The 27,963-nt window shown below is 48.8% G+C and overlaps 1 protein-coding gene across 10 annotated transcripts; it reads left to right on the plus strand.

The window, feature by feature from the left end:
* Positions 1 to 27,016, plus strand: TAF8 (TATA-box binding protein associated factor 8). 10 transcript variants are annotated; one of them, XR_002141753.2, is made up of 9 exons: positions 1 to 80; positions 894 to 1,050; positions 4,424 to 4,522; positions 4,853 to 4,915; positions 6,343 to 6,467; positions 8,558 to 8,705; positions 9,621 to 9,763; positions 14,429 to 14,536; positions 16,488 to 16,625. XR_002141753.2 is itself a non-coding variant. In XM_011218770.3 (9 exons), exons 1-9 carry the CDS (start codon positions 36 to 38, stop codon positions 16,923 to 16,925), a joined length of 933 nt encoding a protein of 310 aa, XP_011217072.1. In that variant the 5' UTR covers positions 1 to 35; the 3' UTR covers positions 16,926 to 18,687. The 10 variants fall into 10 exon arrangements, 9 of the variants coding, with proteins under 9 accessions (XP_011217072.1, XP_034503707.1, XP_034503709.1 ...); XM_011218770.3 differs by lacking the exon at positions 14,429 to 14,536 and adding an exon at positions 16,913 to 18,687 and having other exon boundaries at positions 16,488 to 16,627; XM_034647816.1 differs by lacking the exon at positions 14,429 to 14,536 and adding an exon at positions 16,913 to 18,687 and having other exon boundaries at positions 9,660 to 9,763; positions 16,488 to 16,627.
* Positions 27,017 to 27,963: the final 947 nt, after the last annotated feature.

Raw genomic sequence — 27,963 nt, forward strand, 5'->3', positions numbered from 1 at the left:
CTGCCCTGCGCTCGCGCACATTACGCCAGAGCAAGATGGCCGACACGGCGGCCACTGCCGGGGCCGGTGGCTCCGGAACGGTAAGGGCGGGAGGCGCGGGGCCGAAGCCGAGAGAGTCTGGGCATTCTGTAACTTCCCCCTAGTGTGGGCAACAAGCTCATAGCCAGAAATCCAGCCCCGCTATGAGTTCCGAGCGGGGGGAGCGTCTTTCAGGCCGTATATGCCCCCCTCCTTGGGACTTGGCTACGGCCTTCTGAGTTGGTGGACACGTGTACTGATTGGCTCCTTCCCTGTTGGGGGTTGGGAACCCGGAACACCTCCTGATTGGTCCGAAGAGGCTGATTTAGCCTTCTTATTGGCCAGCCAAAGTTGGGAGGGATTCCTGTTTCAAAATATTTAGCTTTCCTACTTTCTGAGCGGTTGTCTTTTGCCTTCTTCTCAGCATCGTGTGGTGGTGGTTTAATTTTTATGGGTAGTGAAATGGTGTGGAGAAGGGAGGAAAAGAGAGAGATCATTGTTTTCTGGGAGCTGGGCATGGATTCAATCCCATCATGCATATTTTTTCAGCTATATATTTTGATAATCTGCTAAAATAGGAAGTAAAAAACCAGACATTTTGTGTTATTGGCATTTTAAGTTTTAGGTATGTCCTTGATATTTCGAGCCCCTTGGGTACCCGATTATTACTCAGTTGGCCAGGATTTATAAGTCTAAACACCAGCGGCTACCGTATTTTATTTAGCGCTGATAAATAAATATTTAGCAAAAGAACCTTTGCTTGCCATTGATGATATGTGAGCTGTTTGATCGCACCCTTGTCCTATGGGTGAAAATCTTTTCTTTTTTTCGTTCTTTTTTTTTTTTTTTTTCTTCAATGGGGCGCTGATTCACAGAGATCAGGAAGTAAACAGTCCACTAACCCTGCTGACAACTACCATCTGGCCCGGAGGCGAACCCTTCAGGTGGTTGTGAGCTCCTTGTTGACAGAGGCAGGGTTCGAGAGTGCTGAGAAAGCATCCGTGGAGACATTGACAGAGATGCTGCAGAGCTGTAAGTACCAGGAACCGACAGGCCTTCCTCGAGTCAGCCAAACATCTGTTCTGTGTCCTGCAATCTGATAATGTTAGGATTTAGGAAAAAGAGGAGCGTAGTAAAGTGACTTACAGGCTTTAGAATCAGATGGATGTGGATGTGAGCCATTACTCTGCCATTTCATAGCTTGAGCAAGTCACTAAACCTCCCGAACCTCGATTTCCTTATTTGTGAAGTAGGATAATTGTGTCTCATGGAGTTGTGAAGACAAGTGAGGGCCATGTGTAAAACACTCGACGTTAGGAGTGTTGTAAGCTCTTGATGCCTTGCTGGCGCTGTTGTTGCTGCTTGTTCCCTGTGCTCAAAGAAGTGAATAGTTTTGTTGCAGAGTCGCAATTAATTCCCATGAATACATGCTGCACGTTGGATAATCAGGTGCTACGGTATGTGATACAAAGAGGGGGCAAATAAGTTTTACCGAATGGAAAAACCCCTTGGAACAGGTTGAGGTGTAGGAGCATGGAGTAGTCTCACGTAGGCTTTTCTGTTTGAGCAATGTATTTCCCTGCCTGAGTCTGCTCGGGCGGGGAGGTGGTGGAAAGTAGGATGGGATGAAAGATGGGGTTATTTTTTGGGGCGCCTGGGTGGCTCAGTCGTTAAGCGTCTGCCTTCGGCTCAGGGCGTGATCCCGGGATCAAGCCCCGCATATGGCTCCCTGCTTCTCTGGGAGCCTGCTTCTTCCTCCCCCACTCCCCCTGCTTGTGTTCCCTCTCTTGCTGGCTGTCTCTCTGTCAAATAAATAAATAAAATCTTTAAAAAAAAAAAAAAAAGATGGGGTTATTTTTAAGTTGTCTTTTGAGGGATCAACATTTACAAATGAAAGGAAGAAAAAGGTTTGGGCAGAGGGAGAAGTGAACTGCAATGCAGGCCAAATAAAGAGTTGGCTAACTCAATGGACAGTTCTGGAGCTGTTGCTGCCCTTCAGAGTATGCCACATCAGGCTGAAAAGGCCCCACCTCTGTACTCAGTTCTTGATCAGGCACTCACTGCGGGCTGCCCCAGGAAGGACGTGGTCTGAGGTGAGGTGGCTCTCCGCAGCTGATGTTCGGAACTTTTAAATACCAAATGTTTTCCTAAAGCAGTGATCTCAAATGTTTTGGTCTTAGAGCCTGTTCAGACTCTTAAATATTGAGGGTCCCGAGGAGTTTTGCCTACATGGGCTTTATAAAGAGTGATTCTTGCCACATGAGGAAATAAAATTGAGAAAAAATTTTAATGTAAACATATACAAGCCCATATTCCATTATCCTTCAGAGCCATGATATCATCCTATGCCATATAACCTCTGGAAAACTACGTGAGGCAATGAGAGTAAAAAAAGTCAAAGAATGTCTTCACTTAATTATAAACATAGTTTTGGCCTCTGGACTTTGAAAAGGATTTCAGGGCTGCCTGGGAATTCTCAGACCACACTTCGAGAACTTTTGTCCTAAAAGAATGGACTAATAGTTCCCAACAGAGAAGAATTCAGTTCTTGAAAAGATCTTGGAATTCAGAGTTTAAGGGTCCTTATGGTTGAGGCAATTCTTTCTGATAACCACTGGACAAGAGGCCTTTTTTCTCTTGGAAGACATAGTTTCTCTCGCAGAAGAAAGAGGGGGGATGGAGCTGAAATAGTTGTGTTGGAAAGCTGTGAATACTGAAACTAAAAGGCTTGAAAATAGTATAAAAGTCTGCCACTTTGTTCCAAGGAATACCGAGGATAGATGGCTTAAGCTGGGGTCTCGCTAAGACGTGAGCACTTCCATGTTGTCAAGAGCGCTGGAGATCAAAGTTTCAGGATTTGTGTTAGTTATAAGCACCAGGCACAGTTTTTGTGTTTGTTGCCTACAATCACTTAGTTTCTAGGGACTCCAGTCTTAGACTGGGTTCAGAGCAAAGTTTCTGAATACTATTTTCTACATTTCTTGTACATCTCCTTTGAAATCCTAGGACCTGCTGAGGAAAAAAAAGAGAAGAAAAGAAAAATGCCAAATGGGCATAGATATTTTAATTGCCACCTGGCTTGTTTCTAAGACATTCTACCAGGATTCTAATTAGGTTTTCCCCACAGTAAGCAGACGCTGCCCACCATTTTCAGGTATGGAAGCCAATACTAGTCACTTGCCCAGGGTAGTGGTGAGTTCATGGTGGGTCTTCAGCTCGACACCCTTCCCTCTCAGACACCACTTGCTTTGAACTGCTGAAACATTAGGGCTTCTAGAGCAGGTGATCCTTACCTTTTGGGGCTCCTTTTGTATCTGATGAAATCTGTGGACCTATCCCCAGAAAAAGGCTTTTCTGTATATAAAATTCAGTACAATTTTAGTTTTCATGGAGCCCAGCTTCATGCCTTCCCTTTTTCCTGAAGGACTTCGGCATAACTTTTTTTTTTAAGATTTTATTTTTAAGTAATCCCTACTCCCAGCCTGGGGCTTGAATTTACAGCCCCAAGATCAAGAGTCGCACACTCCATCGACTGAGCCAGCCAGACACCCCAATAACTCTTAAGTAGAAGTTCAGCTTCAGATAGAAGAAACAGAAATTTGTTCCTCCTCCCCCTTTTTTGGTGGCAAGATATACATAACATAAAATTACCAACATAACCATTTGTAAATGAACAATTCAGTGGCATTAAATACATTCACAATATGGAGCGACTGTCAACGCTATTTTTCATCATCTAAACAGAAACACTGGGACATCTGGGTGGCTCAGTTAGTTAAGCTTCAGCCTTCGGTTCAGGTCGTGATCTCAGGGTCCTGGGTTCAAGTCCCACATCGGGCTCCCTGCTCAGCGGTGAGCCTGCTTCCCCCTCTGCCTGTCGCTCTCCCTACTTGTGCTCTCTCTCTGACAAATGAATAAATAAAATCTTTAAAATAAATAAATAAACAGAAACACTATATCCATAACATTAACTCCCCACCCCCCTTCCCCCCAAGCTCCTGGTAACCTCAAATCCACCTTTTGTCTCTGACTTTTCTTTTCTCTAGGTACCTCATATAAGTGGAATCTTAAAATATTTGACTTTCTATGTCTGACTTATTTCAGTTTGCATAGCATTTTCAAGGTTTGTCCACGTTGTAGCCTGGATCAGAATTTCATTCCTTCGGAAGGCCGGATAATGCTCTGTTGTGTGTGTGGACCACATTTTGTTTATCCATTCATCTGTGGATGTGCCCACCTTTTGGCTATTGCGAATGATGCTGCCGTGAACGCTGGTGCTCAAGTATCTGTTTTCAGTTCGCTTGGGTATCTACCTAGGAGTGGAATTGCTGGCTCTTCACGATAATTCTTTACTTAACTTTTGGGGAACTGAGAATAAGACTCTATGCCTTTGATCCTTTGCCAGACATTTCAGAAATCGGGAGGAGCGCCAAGTCCTACTGTGAGCACACAGCCAGGACACAGCCCACGCTGTCGGACATCGTGGTCACGCTTGTTGAGATGGGTGAGTACCCCTCCAGTTTTCCAGCTCTCCAGTGCAGCCGAGCTGGAGCTGCAAGAGAAAGAAGAGTCCCCAGGAGTCAGCCCCGTCTGCCGAGTGTTCTTGAGTTCCCTCGTGAGTCTCCCGGTTTGCTTTTAGCTTGAGAGCGGGTTCCCTCAAAAGAGCGTTCCTCTGAATCTGTTTACGAGACCTCCTACTTTCCTGTTGGGGGGTTCTGCCGGAGCGGCTTTGGAGCGGCAGCCCAGCACTTAGCTCTGCCTCCGCAGTGCTCCTCCCCTTCCGTGTTCAGTAGCCGGTGGTCTGGGCAGTGATTTTTGCTCTCCTGTTTCTTAGGTTTCAATGTGGACACCCTCCCTGCTTATGCGAAACGGTCTCAGAGGATGGTCATCACTGCCCGTAAGTGACTTGGAGCTGAAGTACTCAGTAAGGGCTCAGTTAATGGTTGTGGAATGACTTCGTTGAATAGGGCAAGGATCGGTTTGTAGCTACTTCCCAGCGTGGGCTCCCTTCCGTTATTTGGGGATACCTGCAAGAGGATCTTTATTTAGGTTAATAGGATTAGGGTGCGAAGTTCAGTCACCAGAAAGGTAAACCACTTCTGAGGTGTTGCTGTGGTTCCTTGTGCTTTAGCCCCAGAAGAGGGCTGTGTGAAGAATGTGAAAGGTCTCAGTCCTCTTCAGTCACGTAAACTATGGCCTGGAGGCCTACTGCCTATTTATGTAAATAAAGTTTTATTAGAACGCAGCCATGTTTACTTACTATTCGTGGTGGCATTCATGCTTTAGTGGCAGAGTTAAGTAGTGGTGACAGACTGTATGGCTGGCAAAACCTAGAATATTTACTCTGTCCCTTTACACAAAAGTTGGATGACCTCTGCCTTAGATAAACTGAGTGCCATAAACTGACTTGGGAGTAAGTAGTTTGGGCTTGTAGGACCTTGGGGAGAATATACTAAATTTTCTTCTCCACACTCTTTTCATGGTGGCGGCTTTTTAAGAAATTCTCTCAGAGTAGCAGTGGAAAGGACCATTTTTATCTTTAATCCCTTCTTGTTTTCCTTAGCCCACCCTGACTCACCCTGCCTGGCTCAGGGTTTGTCTTTGTCGTCTGGGTTCTATGGGAATAGAGTTGCTAGCCTACCCTATTTCCTTCGTTCCTCAGCATGCTCCTTTGTGTAGTTAACTCGTCACAGCCACCCACCCTCCTACCTAAGCGGCATGCAGGCAGATTATTGTACATGGGACTGTGACCCCAGGTCATCCAGCAGGGCAGGGCATCGCGGGGGTGACCTCAGGTCCTCAAGCCAATGAAGGCCCTTTATTGATAGAAATACAAAGTGCCAAGTCAAGCGGAGAAAGACAATTATCATATGATTTCTCTCATCTATGGAACATAAGAACTAGGATGATCGGTAGGGGAAGAAAGGGATAAAGAAAAGGGGGGTAATCAGAAGGGGGAATGAAACATGAGAGACTATGGACTATGAGAAACAAACTGAAGACTTCAGAGGGGAGGGGGTGGGGGAATGGGATAGACTGGTGATGGGTAGTAAGGAAGGCACGTATTGCATGGTGCACTGGGTGTTATACGCAACTAATGAAGCATCAAACTTTACATCGGAATCTGGGGATGTACTGTATGGTGATTAACATCATATAATAAAATAAAATTAAATTAAAAAAAAGAAAAAAAAAAAAAGAAATACAAAGTGCCTGTTGTACAGTAAGAGCATTGAGGTCCAGCATTTACTTTGAGAAAAGGAGGGATGGGGTAGAGACCCACGGCCTGGGGTGGCGGAGTAACTGGTTGTGACTCTGTTGCAGCTCCAGTGACCAATCAGCCGGTGACCCCCAAGGCCCTCACTGCAGGGCAGAACCGACCCCACCCGCCACACATCCCCAGCCATTTTCCCGAGTTCCCTGACCCCCACACCTACATCAAAACTCCGGTAAGTGACGTGGCCACACTGGGGACTGTGACTGACACAAAAGTAGTCAGTTCCTATTGACTGTCAGCCTGGAGTCCAAAAGTTTGTTGGTAAAAGGGTGGTTCAGAATTCCGAATGTCTTTCCTCATTGGCACAAAATTTGGCAGAGGAGAATTAGGTTCTCCATGGTTCGAATGTGCCAAACTCACAGTTTCACCTTCCCTTGGAAATGTGTGGTGTGCCCAGGGGTCTTCCACACAGTTCTTTTGTCCTCATCTCCACCCCATGTACTGGTGCAAATATGGCCATCGGGCAGGCTGTTGGGGCAAGTCCTCCAGGACATTGCTCCATACCTCAGGAATAGATGGTCACCCACCATTGCAACATGGCCATTGTCCTTGACCAGTAGTCTCTGTATTAGTGTCATAGGACTGCCTGCTGTAACAAAGTGCCACAAACTAGGTGGCCTAGAACAACGGAAATGCATTGTCTTATAGTTCAAGAGGCTAGAAGTTCAAAATCATGGTGTCAGCAGGCTCCCTCTGAAACCTGCAGGAGAATCCTTCCTTGCCCCTTCCTAGCTTTGAGTGGTTTGTAGGCAGTCTATGGCATTCCTTGGCTTATAGATGCGTCCCTCCAACTGTCTTCACGTGGCATCCTCTATATCTCCCCTCATGTGACCATTTTCATCTAAGGGCACCATCATATTGGATTAGTACCACCATACTCCTGTTTGACCTCATGTTGACTGATTACATTTTGCAATGATCCCATTTCCAAATAAGGTCATATTCTGACGTACCGGTGTTAGGACTTCAACAACATATCTCTTTTTCGGGGGACACAGTTCAACCTACAACAGTCTCTCACTCTTGTCTAGTGTATCTTTGACAGTAAAAACATTAAGCGCGTATTGCAGTGTTTGCTTGTTGACATGAATATCATGTAACACTATGCCAAAATTATATGCATGAACAGTTACTCTCAGCCTCATTAAAGGTTCAGGAAACATGTTTGCTCCTTTGTAGTGGCAGCGTGGGATCGCCTCTGCGTTTTATTTTTTGAAATCGTGACATGTCTTTTAGTGCTCGTGTGTTTGCATTCTGTTGGGTGTATACGCAGGGGTGGGATGGCTGGGTCATCGGCGGAACATGTGTCCAGCTTTAGTAGATACTGCCGAGTGGTTCCACCACCTCTTTTAAAAATCTAATCTCCGGGGCGCCTGGGTGGCACAGTGGTTAAGCGTCTGCCTTCGGCTCAGGGCGTGATCCCGGCGTTATGGGATCGAGCCCCACGTCAGGCTCCTCCGCTATGAGCCTGCTTCTTCCTCTCCCACTCCCCCTGCTTGTGTTCCCTCTCTCGCTGGCTGTCTCTATCTCTGTCGAATAAATAAAAATAAAATCTTTAAAAAAAAAATAAAATAAAAAAATAAAAAAAAATAAAAATCTAATCTCCATATCATGAAGAGTAGTTGCTTTTTTGGTCATGGTTAAAATGGCAGTTTTACCATTAACAGTTTAAAATGTTTTCATGAACTTCTCATCCTAATGAGATCTCGGCCGTTTTTCACTTGGTGACGTGATTGCCAAAGAGCTCACCATTAGGAGCCAGAGCAGTGTCAGCCCACCATTTTCTTGTTCACTTGCACTTACAATGATAGCCTCAGTCTGTGTTAACTGGAGGGGTCCTTTTGGGACAACGTAGCCAGTTTGTAAAGGTTGGTGTAAGAAAACAGGCCAATACGTAAGCAGCCGCTCACATGCTGCAGGATGTCGTATTACACTGGTGGGACTGGAGGCTCCCTGTCAGGGCTTCCCTGGGGGGATTCCCACTCTCCCCTCAGGGTGTGTCTCTCGGGCCTGAGACCAGCTGTCACAGAAGCTACATGAAGGCCTGGGGGCATTTGCTATAGTAAATGTGCATTTCTTAATTTTTAAGCTTAAAAATAAATATTAGTAATAGTTACATCATTTTCTTTCTGCCCCTCCAACTGCCCTTGGGGATCTCAGCTCCAAATAATGTCAGTGGGCCACCAAAAGGGTGGAAGGACATCACAACAGCAAGAATGATCCATGGATATTCCTCTCATGTCTTTGCCGTTCACTTTCCAGACGTACCGCGAGCCCGTGTCAGACTACCAGGTCCTGCGGGAGAAGGCGGCATCCCAGAGGCGAGACGTGGAGCGGGCACTCACCCGCTTTATGGCCAAGACAGGCGAGACCCAGAGTCTATTCAAAGATGACGTCAGCACGTTTCCATGTGAGAGTCTCTCCCCTCTGGGGACCCTGTCTTGTCGTTTGAAATAATCATTCCATCTTTCCTTTCTCTCAGCGTGATAGGAAGAAACGAGAGCTCTGTCTTTGTCTTGGGGGCAGCTTGGTCTTCACACTTCTGGCTCCTGTTCCCAGGTCTGAAGGGCCTGTCCCTAACCGGTGACTGAAAAATGTTATGGCCTCTGTGGGGATCAGCTCTTTGAGGTTCAGTTCAAGCTACCTCGAGCATGACTGACCATAGGCATCAGAGAGACTCACCCAGTGGACGGGGCAGCCCTGGCAGTAGGAGGGACAGTGACATTAGGGGGCGAGGCACTGACCGAACACCCCCACCCCCCACCCCCATTCTCTCCTCTTCACCATGTCCTTTCACAGGCTCCACCTCACTGAAGTTCTCATCTCAGCTCTGCCATTTCACTGTGTGCACATGTTACCTCATCTCTGTAGGCCTCGGTTTTTCCAGAGCTGAACAAGAGAGATTGGTTTGGGTGATTGATTGAGTCAGCAAGGCTTTATAGAATGCTTGCTGTGGGCCTGGCCCTGGAATAAGAGCCGCTAACAGTTCACAAGTGCCAACACCGAGCTAATCCTTTCCCTTGTATTATCTCATTGAATTCTCTCGTGAACCTGTGAGTGGGGAACTGTTCCCACCACCATTCATTATAGGAAGCTCACTCCACGCCTCAGGGTCCTCATCTGTAAAATGGGGCTGGCAATTGTACTTAGTAGGGTGGAGGCAAGGATTAAAGATAGCGTATGGGACATTGTGTGGCCCGTGATGAGTGTTCGGAGCGGGACAGCCATGACTGTTGTTCATTGCTGCTCACGCATCTGTTGTGAGGCTCTTAGCCCGCTGCAAGGACACCATGACTGGAATGGTGCCTGTCTTCCAATTTCTCAGTGATCGCCGCCAGGCCTTTCACCATCCCCTATCTGACAGCCCTTCTCCCGTCGGAGCTGGAGATGCAACAGATGGAAGAGACGGATTCCTCGGAACAGGATGAGCAGACGGACACAGAGAACCTCCCTCTTCATATCAGTACGGTGGGTCCTGCCTTCTGCCTGCTTCACAGTACCCCCAAAACTCGCCCCTGCTGCCCTCAGCCTATCAACCTGGGAAGTAGACATGACCTACCCCAGGCCTCTGGCTTTGTGTTAGGGACTTGCATCACGGGCTCATGATGATGCAAGTGTGACATGAGCTCTTGCGTGAGAGATAAGTCCATGTCATGGGGACCGTTCATTCATTCATCAAATATTGAACGAGTGTCTGCCAGAACAAGGCACGGTTCCGGGTACTGGGGAATTAGTAGGAGACGAAATAGACAAAATTTCCTGCCCTCACGTAGCTACGAAAACTGATAAATTAGGAGGAGATAGGAAGTAGTGTGGGTGTGAGGGATGTGGTACTGGGTAGTGGGACTGAGAAGGTAACGCTTGAGGGAAGACCTGAAGGGAACAAGGCTTATACGTATCTGGGAGTAGGACATTCCTTGCAGAGGGCATAGGAGATGCAAAGGCCCTGAGGTGGGAGCTGTTGGGTGGAGGAACAGCAAGGCCATCAAGGGGGAGCTCCTGGGCAGTCACATCTTAAAGGCTGTACTCAACACTGGGCTTTTTCTCAGTAAGGTGGGAGCCATTGGGAATGCTGAGCAGAGGAGGGTCAGGGTCTGATGTAGGTTTCTTAACAAGGTCAGGTTGCTGTGTTGACAGCAGACTGCAGAAGACAAGGGCAGAAGCAGAGAGACCCGCTTAGGAGGCTCTGCAGTGAACCGAGGGGTGGTTGTAGAAGCAAAGGCAATGGGACGTGGTCAGATGGATTGTCTGGTCGGATTCTAGACTCTTCAGAGCAGAGCCAAGCGACGGAGTGGGTATGAGTTGGGAGAGAGAGAGCGCGCCAAAGAGGAATGCGAGGCATTTCTCCTGAACAACAGGAAAGATGGAGTTGCCTTCAGCTAAGATAGGGAAGCCCTAGGTGGGCCAGGTGGCTAGGGGGCGAGGCAGGAGTTCCAGTGAAACAGGGTGACGTGAGATGCTTATTAGACGTCGGTGGTGATGTCAGGTGGAGAGATGGATGTGAGTTGGAGTTGGGGGAGGTGTTAGGGGTAGAGATGCGACTTTGAGAGTCACCAACACATACACCGGGTCTAAAGCCCTGAGACTGGGTGAGCTCCTTGGCAGTGGGTAAGGATAAGAAGAGGAGCTGGACTCCATAAGTATAGACTTGTGCTGTCCGTTACAGTAGCCACGTGTGTCTATTTAAACTGAAATTAGAGGTGCCTGGTGGGCTCAGTCGGTAGAGTGTGTGACTCTTGATCTTGGGGTTGTGAGTTCGAGCCCCGTGTTGGGTGTAGAGATTACATAAAAATAAAATCTTTAAAATTTTTTTAAAAAACTGAAATTAATGTAACTGAGATAAAACTAAAAATTCAGTTTCTTAGTCACACGGGCCACTCCTTAAATAGCCACCTACGGGTAGTGGCTACCATATGGGGCAGTGCAGATGTGAACCCTGACATCATTGCAGAAAGTTCCGTTGGACGGCCCTTATACAGATAATGGTTTCAAGGAATTTTGCTCTAAAGGGAAGGAGAAAAATGGAGCGGTGGCCCAAGGGGGAACGTTAAGGGGCTAAGAGAGGCATTTTTATTTTTGTTTCTTTAAGATGAAAGAACAGGATGTCAGTATGCTGATGGGATGATCTGGTAGAGAGGAAAGGTGGATGCAGGAGAGAAAGAAACATTTTGGATTGATGTTCTTTGGTAGATAAGAGGTAAGGGATTTAGGGGACAGGGCATGGTGGAGGGTTGGCCTTGTTAGGGGCATTTCACTCCTGGGGGAGGAGATAGAGTACGTGGGCACAGAGGCCAATGCGGGTGAGACGTGCTCGTCAGAGCTCTTGGATGTTCTCATCTGGGTATCGATGTGTTGTACTCAGTACATACAAGGATAAGACCCCACTCGTGTTCCTGCATCTTTGCGAGAAAGTGCCAAGTACAGCCACAGAACTTCTAGAAGCTTGGATACCTTTAAGGCTTGTGGGACCCTGTGGTCCGCTTACAGTATTCATCCATCCTTTAAGGCCAGCCCTGACTTTGAAGCCAAGGATGCCTTGGTGATTGTCATTGGACCAAGCGTTCCTCGTGTTCTCTACCGTTCCAGGCAGCAGGTGGCAGCCGGCAGCTCCAGCATGCAGGTGGAGCACGGCTGGCCTGTGCTATCTTCTGTTATTTGCCGACGGGCCTCCTTGCTTGAACGCACGTCTCTTTAATGTTGGATTGTTCCTTTCAGAATTAGGGCTGGAAGCCCGTGGCTTTACCTAAAGCAGAGGAACTTGTTATCCTACCCTTCTGTTTTGGACTCAGTTAATTTGGTCTGAGATACGGTGATTGGGTCGTGGACTCAGATGAGGTTCACCTTATGAACAGGAGGCATCTTCTAAGCAAAACCACCATCCCTTTGTAAGTACCAAGACGCTAAAGGCCTGCAGGTGTGTGACAGGACACCACAGGGGATGACAGAGGTGAGGTCGTGGCCGTGAGTGAGCCAAGGCTGTGGGAACGCAGGAGGTGCTGTAGGACTCCAGGGTACTGAGAGGCCAAGCCAGACGGCAGAGAGTAGGAAGAGTCGAGCTGGCCTGGCTTCCAATCCAGACTGCGCTACTTTCCAGATAACATGATCTGGGTCGCATTCCCCAACATCTGAGTCTTTCCTCAGAAGTACCAAGGCAGGGATAGGAACACCTAACTCGGCAGCCTACATCGGGTGCCTGGCTGGTGGCTCCCCTTCCCAGCCTCCCACCGTTTCAGGCTGTACGACCCCTTGCTCTTCTGTTAAAAGTAAAGAAATAAATAAAAAGACCTCAAGAAAAGAATCCTAGCAACAATTGATATCCAGTTAATTGGACTTGTTCATGTTGTTCTGCTGAATGGCAAGTACAATCCTATGTTTCAAAATTCACAGTGTAGAAAGAAATGTATCCTTTATCCCATCCATGTTCCCTGTCATCTACTTCCCCGCCTACCAAGTGGCCAGTGTCACCAGTCTCTTGTGTATTCTCCCAGAGACACAGTTTCCTCCTTGTTCTAAACACAAATAGCAAATCACAAACTGTTTTCCCTTCCTTTTTTCCTTTATTGGTGTATCTTGGTGTTCATTCCATAGGTGTATGTCAGGAGTTTCTTCAGCCCTCCTTATGCTTTCATCGTGCTCCACTGTGGGATATAACCATGGAATGTCACCAGCTCCCTGTAGACGCTTATGTTTTCTATCTGTGGTTTATAGACATCGTCACAGTGAATTAAATAACTGGTATTTTAAATTATTTGTTTATCTATCATTGGCAGCACTTCTTTCGAGGACTGTTGCTAGTTGGTTACTTTGTTTAACCCGGTTCCGGTTTCTCCATGTACTTGAACATAAAGGGACTATTCATTTTAAATTAGCGTGTAAGAGAATTTTTTTTCCTTCTGTATTTGAACTAGCTGCCTTCCTCAGATAATACCCATGTCTAAACTTTTGCTCTTTTGTGAACAATCGACCATTCATTTACTCAACAAATATTTATTTAGTACCTGTATGTGGCAGATACCGTTCTGGGTGCTTGGGATACCTCAGTGAACAGAGCAGACGGAACGTCTGCCTTTTGGAAGCCTGTGTTGGCTGGGGGGGGGGGGCAAATACAATGAACGTAATATATAAATGAATCATTTACAGTCTATTAAAGGTGGAGATGCTGTTGTTGGGGCAAGGGGTTCAAGGAGGGGGAAGATCCAAGGTGAAAGATGGAAGCTTCAGTTTTAAATAGGGTATCAGGGTAGGCATCACTGAGGAGACATTTGACAAGAGACTTGCAGGAAGTGAGCAAGTGAGCCATGTGGATATCTGGGGAAGAGCGTTCTGGGAAGGGAGCAGCCAGTGCAGAGGCCCTGAGGAACAACACAGAGGTGAGTAGGGCTGTGGCTGAGGGAGGCAGTGGGAGGGAGGCGGAGGGCAGGTCAGGTAGGACCCTGCAGTCAGCTTTCAGAACTGGCTTTTAACTGGGTGACATGGGAGTCGTGGGAGGGTGTGAAACGGAGGAGGGACATAGCGGAACTCCCTCAAGGATCGCAGGCTATGGAGAGGTCAGTTAGGAAGCTGCTGTGACAGTCTTGACGAGAGCTACTGGGGGTCCAACAGGACAGCTGCAGTGGAGAGAGCGGAAGTGGTCAGATTCTACCCGTATTTTGAAGGTAAGGCCAAGAAGTTACCTTAACAGATTTGGATGTGGGAGTCTGAGAAAGAAAAGCAAGGATCACTGTGGAGTTTCGGCTTGAACAACTGGAAGGACGGAGTCTCCATGGGTGGACTGTGGGAAGACTGTGCTCAGGGGAAGGGCTGGAGTTCCATTTCTGGCACAGAAGTCTGAGGTGCCTCCTCGAGGCCGGGTGGAGATGTTGAGTGAGCAGGTGGCTATGCGATCCTGGGTGTCAGGAGAGACGTGAGGGCAGAGAGGCTCATGAGGTGGTGGTCAGTGTAGAAAAATGGTGTTGGAAACTGTGAGGCACTGCAGTCACCCTGGGGTGTGGGGGGCTCCCCAGAGCTCACATACTCAGGCCTTCGCAGGCTCAGGGAGCTCCTGACAGACTCCTCTGCTCCCACCTTTTTCAAGCAAATCTCAGTGAGTTTGGTACTTTACTTTTATCTACTCCTATCCCTCCCTGTCTCAAGGCTGCCTGTCCCTGAAGGAGGCAAGAAAGTGGCATTTCCAGCTGTACTTGGGAGAAGAGAAGCTGTTGTCCCATGACTCGGGACCCACGTCCTGGCCTTGTGAGACAAGTGAGCCGAATGGAGGGAGCCTAGTGCCCTCTGGCAGAGGTCCCAGAGCTGGCTTTTCTGTGCCCCTGACTGTCCCTCCCATCCTTATTATCTCAGGAAACACTTAAGGCATGGTTAAAGTGAAATTGCAGCGACTTTAAGGCAGGGCGTTTCTGGTAGAGAAGAAAGCAGGGATATAAGGGGTGGGTTACTAAGCCAAGCCATTAACCCCTTCAGAAAGATTGGGAGCCAGATACCCCAGGCAGGTCTGGTCCTGGGCAGACTTGGGTCTGGCATGAGCTAGGTTGGCCTGGGGGCACTCGCTTTCAAGAGAGCCTGCAGAGGGTCCACAACGGCTCTAGGTTGTGGTCCCACTGGATCGGCTGCTGCAGAGGGACAGCACAGGGACCCTGGATGGAACTGGGTTTTGGGGGAGAACAGAATTGGTGGGGCACAGAGGGGCGGGCAGCAGAACCTAGAAGGGAGCCAGTTTCTTCAGGTTCACTAAGCCTGTGACTGGAGTCCCTGTCGGCCTGCTGTCCCTTGTGAGGGAACCTGCTGTTCCTGTCATCCAATCACAGCGTCCTCTACCCTGCTGTCTTTGGCAACGGAATCTTCTTTTTTTTTTTTTTTTTTTTTTTTTTTTTTTTTTAATTTTATTATATTTTGTTAATCACCATACAGTACATCCCCAGATTCCGATGTAAAGTTTGATGCTTCATTAGATGCGTCTAACAACGGAATCTTCTGGTTGAGGTCAGGTCCTCTTTTGCCTTAATTACATTAACAGGAATCTCACTGACAAGACCCTTGGCCTGTCACCAGGGGGCGCAGCCCAACCGGCTTCTTCGGGTCACTTCTCCTTCAGGCCTGAGCTTCTAGGTCAAGTCCTTGGTGTGGTTTTTCTCCCTCTTCCCCTGCAGCTTCTGCTCATTTTAAAGAACTTGGAAAACAGAAGAGAGTATAAATAAGGAAAGGAGAATCAATCACCCATATTCCCAGAACTGGTTTTTAATGTTTCGACCTACTTCTTTTCTTTTTTTTTTTTTTTTTAAATATTTTATTTATTTACTTGACAGAGATAGAGACAGCCAGTGAGAGAGGGAACACAAGCAGGGGGAGTGGGAGAGGAAGAAGCCGGCTCGTAGTAGAGGAGCCTGACGTGGGGCTCGATCCCACAATGCCGGGATCACGCTCTGAGCCGAAGGCAGACGCTTACCCGCTGTGCCACCCAGGCGCCCCTCGACCTACTTCTAATATGTCTACACACATTATGATTAAAAAATGCTTTAATTGAGGTCATGTTGAATATATGTAAACCTATAAACTTTTCTCTCAAATCACTTTCCTCAAAAAGCAAACAGTGAAAGAGCTGACCTGCAGGTCACAGATGGGGATTGTCGTTGACGTTCCTGTGTTGGCACCTGTGTGCTCTCTTTGCCTTGGTGGGAGCCCTCGGGGCTCTAGAAGTGTTTGGCCTCTGTTGCAGTATGATCATTTGTACCTGCTGCAGGAACCAGATAGTTGAGAATCTGGAGGAAATCGATTATGATTTGCATTCAGTTTGGTCTAGGAGATGCCCTGGGGACATGATTTGTTCTGGCCCCGTGTCCTGCAAAGCATCACGGGTCACTTTTCTCTTTCTTTATTTCCACACAGGCTGGGCTTCCTCCTGTGACTCCCTGCCCCTGCGAGGGCTCTGTTCTAACTCACGTCGTTACCTTCTCAGGAGGTTCAGAGTGGTGTTTTCTGTGCTGCCCTGTGTCCAAGCTGTTGGTCTCATCTTCCTTGGCTAGCTGGCCCCTGCCTGGGCCTCATTTCTCCGGGGCAGGGATAGGTCCATTAGAAAGAAAGTGGTCCCCTGGGCTTCTAATTGCTTGATGAAAGGGATGCTAATAGTAGTTCTTGTTATGGGCATGATCTCTTCCCTTATGCCATTGGTATTTTGCTTTATTTCGGCTTTTGCTCAAAGGATGATTCTGGAGCCGAGAAGGAGAACACCTCTGTCCTGCAGCAGAACCCCTCCTTGTCGGGAAGCCGGAATGGGGAGGAGAACGTCATCGATAACCCCTATCTGCGGCCTGTGAAGAAACCCAAGATTCGCAGGAAGAAGTGAGTTGGAAGCTGGGGTGCAGAGAGGCTTCTCTGGTCAACTGAGGTGGTCTTCTGTCCTCCCTGGCAGAAAAGAGAGACTCCCCAGTGGGTCTGAACCTTGGGAAAGGGAAATCTTTTCCCTTTTCCTCTCCTCATTCATTCCTCATGTGTACCTCTTGTTGCAAAGAGGTCGAGCGTCCTGCAGCCCAGGGACCAGCCCTCACAGCCCTAGAGCTGTCCCCCTTAGAAGGAGAGCAGGAGGGGCCCCCACCAGCAGGCCCCATGGATTCCTCTTCTTTCTAGGTCCCTCTCGTGAGCCGAGAAGGAAGCCTGCCTTGTACAGAGATGCGGACACCACTCTCCTGGGGGTAGTTAAAGCCACTGAAGGGAAGAAGAGAGGGTGGCCTTGTGGTCAAGCCAAGGCGGCCGGTGTGACTGGGCATGATTTTAATAGCAAACTTAATATTAAGACTACCTATTTTCACTGGATATCTGGGTGGGGGAAGACGTGATGGTGATGATCAGAGTTTCTTAATCAACCTGGCTGGACTGTGGGGTGCCAAAGCAGCCCCTGGTGACTTCAGTTGCTGTTACAGGACTTGATTCCCTTGACCCTGGAGGACCAGGCACGCACAGATATGTTAAACACAGAGGAGTCAGAGTGATGCGTAAGGGCAGCACTGACTCTCTCATTGGCACTTGCTGAATGCTCCCAAAAGCAGGGCAGCGCTCTCTCTCCTGAGGGATTTGTCACGGACTGTCCCTCCGGTGTGTGCTTGGGGACTACCAACTGAGTCCTGCTCCATCCCAGGGAAAGAGGTTTTCTCTGATGAGCCCTATCAGTGGATATATTATACTGTGACTTGTAGAGGAATCACCGATTGTAAACAACAGGAAAAGGATTTGATGGTGGGGGGTGGAGAGGGTGAGATTTTGAGGGATGGGCCTGGCTGGTCTGCTGGAAGGCTGGCGTGGACCTAAGGCCGTGGTCCCACCTTATGGTGGAAGTGGGCTGAGAGGAGCCTGCAGGCCAAGCCGGGGTATTCTTCCAGAAGCAGGTCCGAATCTGATCAACCTCTTTTCCTCCTGGGGAGAGAAGACTTCGTCCTTGATGTACCCTACAAACCGAAAAAAAAGAAAAAAAAAAACCCAAGTGCTAAGGAAGATGCTGGGCAAGCTGATAGCCTTTGGCTGGTCTCCAAAGGAAGAGATTTAAAAACCAAATCCAAAGAAGAAAAATGCCTGCGACACCTGGGAGTTAACACAGGATAAACAGGTTGTTCCCTGGGTTAGCGTCCTGAGGTCCATATCGAACTTTCCTGATGCTCTGCTTCCAGAGTCATCTCCTCACCTTCCAGGCTCTGGGTGAATCTGAAGACTTAAAAAACTTGACGGCAGGTTCCTCGTTCCTCTGGCCTCACTGTTGCTCCAGGGCCCTCCATCCTATTACTTGGAGGCAAAGAGCTAGTTGTCAGTCCCTGAAGAGGGCGTGCCGGGGAGATATTTGGGTTCCCCCACTCCGGACCAAATAAGCATTCTTCAGGTTGGTGGTGGCCTGAAACTCTTCAACTGGACAGCAGTCCGAGCAGGCCCTTGCTGAGTTTGTGATTCGGCTCGTGGTGATTCTCGGCCGGTTGAGTTTACCGGCCCGGGTTTGAGCCCTGGCAGGTGCAGGGCTGAGACCTTGCAGGCTCGCTGTTCTCTGCTCTCGGGGCAGCCACCCCGTCAGCATTTCTGCACTTCCTCTCTCACCATTACTGTCCAAAACCAGCACCTGCCTGATGCCAAGGGAGGAGGGGGTGGGTTTGGGAAAGAGTTGCCACGTCTGCTGTTGAGATTGGAGGCCCTAATTCTGTTCCGGATGAGAGGCCCCAGGGAGATGATTAGACAGCTTGAAACATTGACCCGACTGTTGTTGTGTAAAAACTGTGCATAATTCTCAGTGTATATTTATAAATTTCTATTTTTTATAACTTTGGGAGACTTCTTGGAGGGGAAAGGTAGTAAACAGAGCCAGATTAAGGACGTGATTTATGGGCTCTTAATAAAAGGTCATAATAAAAACTTTGCAAATGAAAGAGAATGATATACTTTGAACTTAATTTGTATTCAGAAGTTACAGCAAGGAGTTAAGGCTGTAGACGGTTAAGGCTTAGTCCTTCTGTTGGACTGAGTACCCCTGGAAACTGTATAAAACTTTCTACTTTGGAAATTTTCAAACACAATGAGGAAAGTGTATGCGCTTTCCCTGTATATCCTTCACCCAGCTTCAACACTAAGCAACGTCTTTTTCAATTCTGTTTCATTGATGTCTCCCACCTTTTTTTACTTTATTTTTTTTTTCTGGAGTTTTTTGTTTTTTGGGTTTTTTTAAAGATTTTATTTATTTAGTTATTTGAGAGAGAGCAAGAGCAGGGGGAGGGGCAGAAGGAGAGGCAAAGAGACAAGCAGATTCCCTGCTGAGTGAGGAGCGAATTTTGGGGGTGGGGGGCGCAATCTCACTGAGGTCATGACCCTGAGATCACAACCTGATCTGAAATGGAGAGTCAGAAGATAACTTAACCAACTGAGCCACCCACGCATGTGCCCCTCTTCCTGGGTTTTAAAGTAAACGCAAGACCTGTGTCATTTAATCTGTAACTAAGTCATCATACTAATTTCACATCATTTTGGAAAAAAACAAAAGTCCCACGTACTCTTGGCCCAGTTCCCCCCAGCGCTAGCATCTTGTATAGCCGGTGCAGTATCAGACCCAGGAGCCTGGCCTCAGTACGACCCACAGAGCTGATTCGGATTTCACCTTGTCCTCTGTGCAGTTTGGTTACATGTGGATTCATGTAACAACCCCCACAATCAAGATACAGAACATTTCCATCACCGCCCCCACCTCCCTCGTGCAGTCTCTCCATAACCCCATCTCCCTATCCCTAACCCCTGGTGGCTTCTCTTCTATTCTCCATCTTTGTAACTGTATTTAAAGATTGTTGGGGCGCTTGGCTGGCTCAGTCAGTTAAGCATCTGCCTTCGGCTCAGGTCATGATCTCAGGGTCCTGGGATGGACCCCCGTGTCAGGCTCCCTGCTCAGCGTCGAGCCTGCTTCTCCCTCTCCCTCTGCCCCTCCTGCTGTTTTTTCTCCCTCTCAAATAAATAAAATCTTTAAAAAATGAATAAGTGAAGATTACTAATATAAATGGGGGCCCCTGGTTAGCTCGGTCAGTAGAGCATGCAACTCTTGATTTCGGGGTCGTGAGTTCGAGCCCCACATTACGCATAGAATTTACACTTAAAAAAAAGATTGTTAATATAAATGGAATCATAAAGTGATAACCTTTCAAGGTTGGCTTTTTTTCACTCAGCATGAGTAAGCCCTCGGGGTTGTAGGTATGGGTAGTTCCTTTGGGGTTTTTTTGCTGGGTTATGCTGCATGGTATGGATATGTTACAGTGTGTGTAAGCATTCACGCTTTGAGGAACACCGAGGCTGTTTCCAGTTTTGGCCTATTACGAACAAAGTGGCTATGCACATTTGTGTATAGGTTTTTATGTAAACATAAGTTTCACTTCTCTGCAATTAATATCCAAGAATGTAATTGTTGGGTCCTGTGGTAATGGCACATTTAATGTTAAAAGGAACTGAGACTCTCCCAGAGTAGCTGGACCATGGCGCATTCCCAGTAGCGGTGTGTGAGTGAACCAGTTTCTCCGCATCCTCACCAGTATTTGGTGTTATTATTTTATGTTGTTTTAGCCATTCTGACAGGGCTGTAATAATATCTCGTTGTGACCTTAATTTGTATTTTTCTAGTGTCTCGATGTGCTTATTTGCTATCTGGTGGAACCCAGTTGAGTCTCTTGCCCATTTTCTCTTTGGGTTGTTCCTTTGTTTTGAGATTTCTTTATTCTAGATGCAAGAACTGTATCAGGTGTGTGGTTTGCAGACACTCTTCCACTCCACATCTTGTCCTTGTGTCCTCCCCACAGGATCTTCCGCAGACCAAAAAGCTTTTTTTTTTTTTTTTTTTTTTTTTTAAGATTTTATTTATTTATTTGACAGAGATAGAGACAGCCAGCGAGAGAGGGAACACAAGCAGGGGGAGTGGGAGAGGAAGAAGCAGGCTCATAGCGGAGGAGCCTGACGTGGGGCTCGATCCCACAACGCTGGGATCACGCCCTGAGCCGAAGGCAGACGCTTTAACCACTGTGCCACCCAGGCGCCCCCAAAAAGCTTTTAATTTTGAAGACCAATTTATCAGTGTTTTGTTTTATGGGTATTTTTAGGGTTGGGTCTGAAAACTCTTCACCAAGCCCTAGCTCCTGGAAATCTTTTTTTTTTTTTTTTGGTAACATTTTTATAAATTTATATTTTACATTTTAGTCCTTGATCTATGTTGAGTACATTTTTAGAGATGTGAGATTTAGGTTGAGTCCGTTATTTTGTCTGTAAATGTCCAGTTGATCATGCACCATTTGTTGAAAAGCTACTCTTCTGTCATTGAATGACATTTGTACCTTTGTCAAGACTTAGTTTTTTGTGTGTGTGTTGGGGGCTGATTTGTGTGGGTTGATGTAGACTTTCTTTTTTTTTTTAATATAATCACCATGTCAATATCATACTTAACAAATGAACAGAGATTTCCTTACAGCCTTTAGTATCCAGTTCATATTCAGATTTCTCCAGTTGTCTCAACAATGTTTCTGTTTGTTTTTAATAGTTGCCTTGCTTGAGTCAAGATCAGTATTAGATCCGCACACTGCACTTGGTTTTCACGTCTCCTGAGTGTACAAACAGTCCTTCTGCTATTTACTGATGAGCACGCCCCATCCTCAACGCCCCCTTCCTGGGTCAGCAGCCCCCCAGTCTGGCCTCTGGCGAGGACACTCAGCAGGCTCCTTTCCTTTGTTTCTGACCAGGGGGCAGTTACATGGTGACCAGTGAAAACTGAGAAACCAGTAACAAAATGGCCTGGTCTTCCGGGGAAACAAGCGTAAAAGGAACTGAGGTTCTTGACCTTTGTTTTTCTAGAATCCTGAAGTTGCTCTAAGAGGACATGTGGTTCAGTAGAACAAAGCTTGCTGACGGGTGTGTTCGTGGCCCCACAACTGACCAGCTGTGCAATCGGGGGCAGATCACTAAAACTACCAAACCAGTTGCTGTAAAATGGGATAATTATGATACCTTGTGAGGAGGATTTACTGAGAACTGTCTGCAACCGCGGCTTATAAATGACAATATTATTCCATTGCCATACTTTTTCTTGTTGCTTTAAAAATTACATATAAAAACTAATACTAATTGAGAACGTAACTAACTTACCCATCACTGTTTTACATGTATTGACTCACTCCTCACAATCATCTCATGGTAGATTTTCTTACTGCTTCCATTTCCAACTGAGGACCAGGAGGCCCAGCGAGGTCAGTTCCCGCGGTCCACGCGGCTGCTGAGTCCCAGAGCTGTAGTCTGCACCTGGCGTCCTGCTCCCGAGCTCATGCTTTTTACCTTTGGCTGTTCCTTCACGACCGTACCTTCTTCTTCCTCAAATTCACTGAGCGCTGCTGTGTGCAAAGTGATTCCCGCCACACACTCATGCTGCCGTTGGCCCGCGGGTGGGAGGAGAAGGAGCTAGAAATGGAACCAGTGACACGGAGAGGGTGATGGGGAGGCAGGCTGAGGCTGCCAATCACAGCTCTCCGTTCCTTGATGGAGCAGATGAAGGAACAAAAGGGTCTGTGAAGGGTTTTGATCCGTTATGAATGACGGATCCGTAGCAGATTGTGAAGGAGACTGAGGATTCTGGTCCGAGGAGAGTGAGGATCTTGTCAGGGGAAATGCCTGTGGCCCCTTTCCCTGCCCTGTGGGGACAGACACGGGCTGGAACAACTTTTGGTCTGACCTCGGGTGGTATCTCCATTGGATTAAACGGCATGTGCCAATATGAGTTGGGCTGTAGAGTCTCCCAAAAGTCCCCAAAATCTAGGTTTCAGACCAAAATGTATGCCTTCTACGAAAGTCTGGGTAGGTGGTCCTGGCTGGCTTGGTGGCCCGGTGGTGTCAAGTGTCCTTCCCTTTCATGGCTCCTCTGTCAGCTCAGGTGCTGCTCACACCCTGTGATGGAAGGCGGCCGCCCCTATCCCCTGGCCCCGCATCCCAGCCCGGCGGCGTCTGCGCAGGAGAGCCCAAGCCCTGGAAGCTGCCCCCTTCTAGTCAGTGGCCCCACCAAACGGCAAGGGAAGTGAGGAAGTGTGGGTTTTAGCTGAGTGTCCGGGTAAAATTTGGGAGCTCTGTCACCATGGAAAGAACAAGAGAATGGATCTGGAGGACAGCCAGCGATCCGCCACAAATGGGCGTGTACCCAGGAAGGCCTTGATGGGACAGGCAGCAAACCCTTCCCGAACACGGAAGCCACCTGACGTAGCACCCTTGGCTCTGCCAGCCGGGCCCCGAGGCCAGCAGTCAGGTGCTCCTCTAGGCTGGGGCCCTCAGTGAAGTCCAGCCCAGCTTTGCCTCTTGTGTGTGACCTTGTTGGCTGCCCCTTCCTGCAGCTTCCCTTCCTTGTTATTCTACCTCTTGGCTTCCCTTTTCTTTGCTGGCTCTTCCCCCAGCCCACCCAGCTATGGATCCGTCCGTCTGTAGCTCGCTTGCCACATACACTCTCCATGCAACACAGTCAGATTGGATTTGATTCCATGTCTGCCGCCGGCTTTCCCACTTCAGAAGGAATGTACAAACAGGCCAACAGCAGCTGGCCCTTGAGTACTTGCCTCAGGCCTTGGTGGCAGGCTTTACAGCATTTTCTCATTCTCTCAGCCCCCCGCCCCCCAGGGCTAAACACTCTGGAATCTTCCTTCTTCCTCTGCATTGGGTCAGTCACCACATTCTGCCCCCTCTGCCCTCCGTGCCAGTCTGAGGCCACACGTCCCTGCTGTCCCCCAGCCTGCGTCTCCTGCAGGCCCGCCTTCCTACGAGTCCTTTCCCTCCCTGCAGGACGACTCGCAGTTCTTCCCTACGGCTCCTCAGACCAAGTCTAACTTGCCCAACCTGGCTTCCCAGGGCCTCTGCCAGTTCGTTGTTTCTTTTGGATAACTCCTATCTCTTTCATTTAGTCAAAAAATGTGGGTCTGGCACCTTCTGTGTATGCCAGGCACTATGCCAGGCTCTAAGGATACCCCGGTGAACAAGGCAGACATGGCCCCTGCCCCCAGGGAATTCACTTCCAGTGGGAAGAAAACAAAACCAAAAGCATTAGATTGTGGAGAAATGCGAAGAAGGACATCAACGGGGGGGGGGGGGGGGGGGTTATGCCAATGGGGGAGAAGGCCATTCTCATCACCGCTGCAGCCCGTGCCTTCTTTCGTGCTCTTCCTGGCCACCACCTCCTACAATCCGGCCTGTCCTTCCAGCCTCCATATCCTGTCCAGATTATATTGATCCTTTCTTTCCTCATTCATTCATTCATTCATTCAACAGACATTATCGGAGCTACTATGTGAAGGCACTGAGCCAGCCGTGGGGTACGGCAGAGTGTAGTCAAGTCTGAGCTTAGGATCTTATGATCCAGTTGTGGGACAGACAGCTCACAACAACAGTGTAACGCTGGGTGGTGAAGTGGGTCCTGGAAGGGAAGCGATAGGGTGCTTTGTGTAATTTAAAGATTTATTTATTTATTTTAGAGAGAGAGAACACGTGCACACCTACACACGTGGGGGGGGGGTAGGGGCAGAGGGAGGGGGAGAGAAAATCTCAAGCAGACTCCATGCTGAGCCCAACGTGAGGGCTCGATCTCAGGGCCCATGAGATTATGACCTGAGCCAAAACCAAGAGTTGGAGGCTTAACTGACTGAGCCACCCAGGTGCCCCTGCTTTGGGTAATTTAAAGAAGATTTAATAAAGGGATTACCTCCAACGGTGGTGGAGGGGAGGGGGGAACACAAGGGTGGTGTAATGCCTGGGTGAGTAACAGGAGGGGGCAGTTACCAGAACCTGGAGAGAGGCCTGTGTGGGTGCCCTCTGCCAAGAGCTGAGGCCTCAGGTCATTGAGGCTCCCAGTCACACACGGCAACCCTGCAGGGAAGGAGCCAGCTGGGGAATTAATACCCTGGCCTCAGGCTCCTCGCTCCAGACTTTGGGTATCCTGCCTGTTCTCTGCTGAACAGAGAAGCTGGAAGCCAGAGGGCCGGCCTCCCAGGGCACAGTGCAGGGGAAGGTAGGAGTGAGTGGGTCTGGAGGAGCAGCTGAGAGGAGCGAGGTGCCAAAGGGGGTGCTATTTTATTTTATTTTGTTTTATTTTTTTTAAGATTTTATTTGAGAGAGCAAGAGCAGGGGGAGGGGGCAGGGTAGAGAAGGGACAGGGAAGGGGCAGAGGGAGAGGGAGAAGCAGACTCCCCCTCTGAGCATGGAGCTAGACGCGGGGCTTGATCCCAGGACCCTGAGATAATGACCTGAGCTGAAGTCAGACATTTAACTCACTGAGCCACCCAGGTGCCCCAAAAGGGTCACTATCTTAGAAAGGGTAGGGAAGGAAAGCTGTCTTTGAGCAGGGCTCTGAATGCATCGATGAGGCCAACCGAGTGGAAAAGCTCCAGGGAGAGGGGAAAGCAAGTGCTGTGTGCCTGGAGAAGGTGGGAGAGGGGTCGGGGGGAGCAGGGGGTCACACCGTGCAAAGCCTCGGGGCCTGGGTAAGGGCTTTGGGTGTTACTCAGAGATGGGTAGCAAGGAAATGTCAGGATCATTCTGGCCGCTGGGTGGTGTTCTGGCTGGAGGGGTGTATGAGACTACTTGTCTCAGTTCCACGAAGTTTGGCATTTAGCAAACGTGATTCCAAAGGGGGACAACGAGCAACCACCAAACTGGAGGCCCCAAGAGAGCCAACCAGGCCTCTGGGCGTCTCCCTGCAGTCTGAGTCCCGTAGGAACGGGGAGAGGGAGGAAACAAAACACACAGTGACTCTCTTCCCCCAGGTGCTCACTTGTAGTCAGGGAGACAAAAACACAAGCACCTGTTTCACACCACTATCTAGACAGGGTAAGTGTCAGGAGAGGGTGGGACTTGAGGGCTGAAGACCGGCCTGAAGGGGGTGGTGTTGGCAAGCGAAGCTTCTGGAAGAGGTAAGGGACAGGGGAGAGCTGAGATGGCCTGCAGGAAGGCGGGAGGGCAGGTACCCTCCATCCCCAAGGCCCTGCCAGGCCCCCGCACAGCCCCTGAGGCTCCTGTTGGCCCTCCTGTAGCATCTTCATCTTTGGGGCTGGTTTGGAGCCAGCCGGAGCCAGCCTTCCCCCCGTAAATCCAGCAGAGGTCCCTTCTGTGCCATTGGTCCGCAGGTTGCACCCCAGCTAGGCAGTTTGGGTTTGCAAACATCTCCTCCAGCTCAATACCAGTATTGCCCCAGGAAAGGGGTAATTTTTTTTTTAAGGATTTTATTTATTTATTTGAGAGACAGAGATATCATGAGCAGGGGGGTGGGGCAGAGGGAGAAGGAGAGCAGGGAGCCCGACGTGGGGCTCGATCCCAGGACCCTGAGATCACGACCTGAGTTGAAGGCAGAGGCTTAATGGACTGAGCCACCCAGGCGCCCCGAAATGGACCCTTTGACCTGATGGCGTCTGGGGTTGGAACGGGCCCTGCGCCAGCTCATTGGCCCAGGCGAGTTCCTGATGATCTGCGAGGCTTTTAAATAGAAGGGTCAGGAGGCTCACAGGCCCTTAGCAGTAGTGCCCTGGGTGTAAGAGGAATGGCCTGAGCCTCGCCAGTTATCTGCCATCATGAAAGAGCCCCGGGGCCCCGAGTTCTAATTTGATTTCTTTAGGACTTTGTTAAGCGTTCATTTATGAGTTTTCCTCAACCACTGATGATGGGTCTATCATTCTTCTGTTTTACTCAGGCTCATACTGAAACAGGTTTTTAATTCTCTGCACGTCAGTCAGGCCACCGTGCTCAGGTGCGAGTGGGGGGCAGTCGGCCCGAGGGTAAAGATTGCCCATGGACATTCTGGCTTCTGGAAACACGTTCAAGGTATTTCTCCTCCTCTTGGAGCGAGCGGCTTACCCTCCTCCCCATTTTATTACTAGCTTTTCCTTCTTTACTAAAAAGTTATTTAATTTAATTTTGAATAGATAATCTATGTACATGGTAGAAAATTTCAAAGATAGAAAAAGAAGTGATGACTAAGCATCTCCTTCTTGCCTTGTTTCCCAGACTTCCAGGTCTCTTCCCTGGAGGCGACCAGTGTGTCCCTATCAATATAATCTTATGCATATACAATGCAAATGCTTGTGTATACTCTCCCCTCTTTTTACACCATGGCAGATACTGTGTAAACTATCCTTGCTTTCTCCCCCACTTCTCAGTGTACCACTCGGGAGTGGTTCCCTGTCAGTAATAAAAAGTTGCTTCGTCCTGTGCCTTGGCTGCAATGGTGGTCCATGGTGCGGCGCTACTGTTATTCAACCAGGCGATGGACACGGAGGTGGTTTGCAGGCTTCTATTGCACACAGATGCCGCGAGCAGATTGGTGCGCCTCTCATTTCACCGTGCGTGCCCACTACACGTGGACAGGTGTCCCTGGATGTCTCACAAGTTGTGGCAACTTGCACTCTCACCTCAGTGCCTGTCTCTTACACTTCTGCCTCCTGTGTCCCCAAACCCGTCGGAGCTCGCCAGGCTGAGAGCTAGAAAATGGTCCCTTGCCGTGGTTCTGTTGGAGTGGAGTGGACTCTCTTCCCGTTCATTTTATCATAGCAAGCAAGTGTGTGTGTGGGGGGGGTCACCATGTGGTGTGATGATGCCCCCCAGGGGCACCCCAGGCTCTCCGCTGTCACAGGCTCCTTCTGGGCCGAGAGTTCGGGAAGAGCGTCCCAGGGATGGTGACTCGTGATCTGGCCCCTAAAGCTGAGCAAGTCAAGCAAAGGAAAGAAGGGACATTCAGGCAGAGAAGACAGAGACCACAGCGGATGAAGGGAACACAAGGCCGAGTGTGGAAACGGAGGCTAAAGGTGACTCTAAGGGCCTCGTTGGCCTTGCCGGGGGGTTCTGTTTTGATCCTGTAAGGGTCAGGGTGCCCATGAGAAACCACGATGCGTCTGGGCACAAATCCATTGACAGAGCACCTGTTACACACCAGGCGCGGCGCTAAGCCCTGGCCGGGGATGAAGCGTGTGCGTCCTCCCAGCAGCCTGGGGAGGCCGTGTGATTATCCTCCCCACTGACTGTTTATTTAGAGAAATTGAGGGTATTTCCAACAAAAAATGCTGTGATGACATGATGTCATTTTGCTGGGCCATCTGTAGGCCAGCTTCCTGGGAGTGGAATTCCTTGCCCACAATATATATTTCACATTTTGGTAGCTATTGCCCAACGCC

Source organism: Ailuropoda melanoleuca, chromosome 19 (genome assembly GCF_002007445.2).
Source record: "Ailuropoda melanoleuca isolate Jingjing chromosome 19, ASM200744v2, whole genome shotgun sequence".
NCBI classification, from domain to species: domain Eukaryota; kingdom Metazoa; phylum Chordata; class Mammalia; order Carnivora; family Ursidae; genus Ailuropoda; species Ailuropoda melanoleuca.

Bases quoted from the DNA above. Each gene is read 5' to 3' on its own strand.
- TAF8 (XM_011218770.3), top strand. From the start codon at position 36: ATGGCCGACACGGCGGCCACTGCCGGGGCCGGTGGCTCCGGAACG. The intron at 81-893 runs GTAAGGGCGGGA...GCTGATTCACAG, and splicing joins GGGCCGGTGGCTCCGGAACG to AGATCAGGAAGTAAACAGTC. The intron at 4,523-4,852 runs GTGAGTACCCCT...CCTGTTTCTTAG, and splicing joins GGTCACGCTTGTTGAGATGG to GTTTCAATGTGGACACCCTC.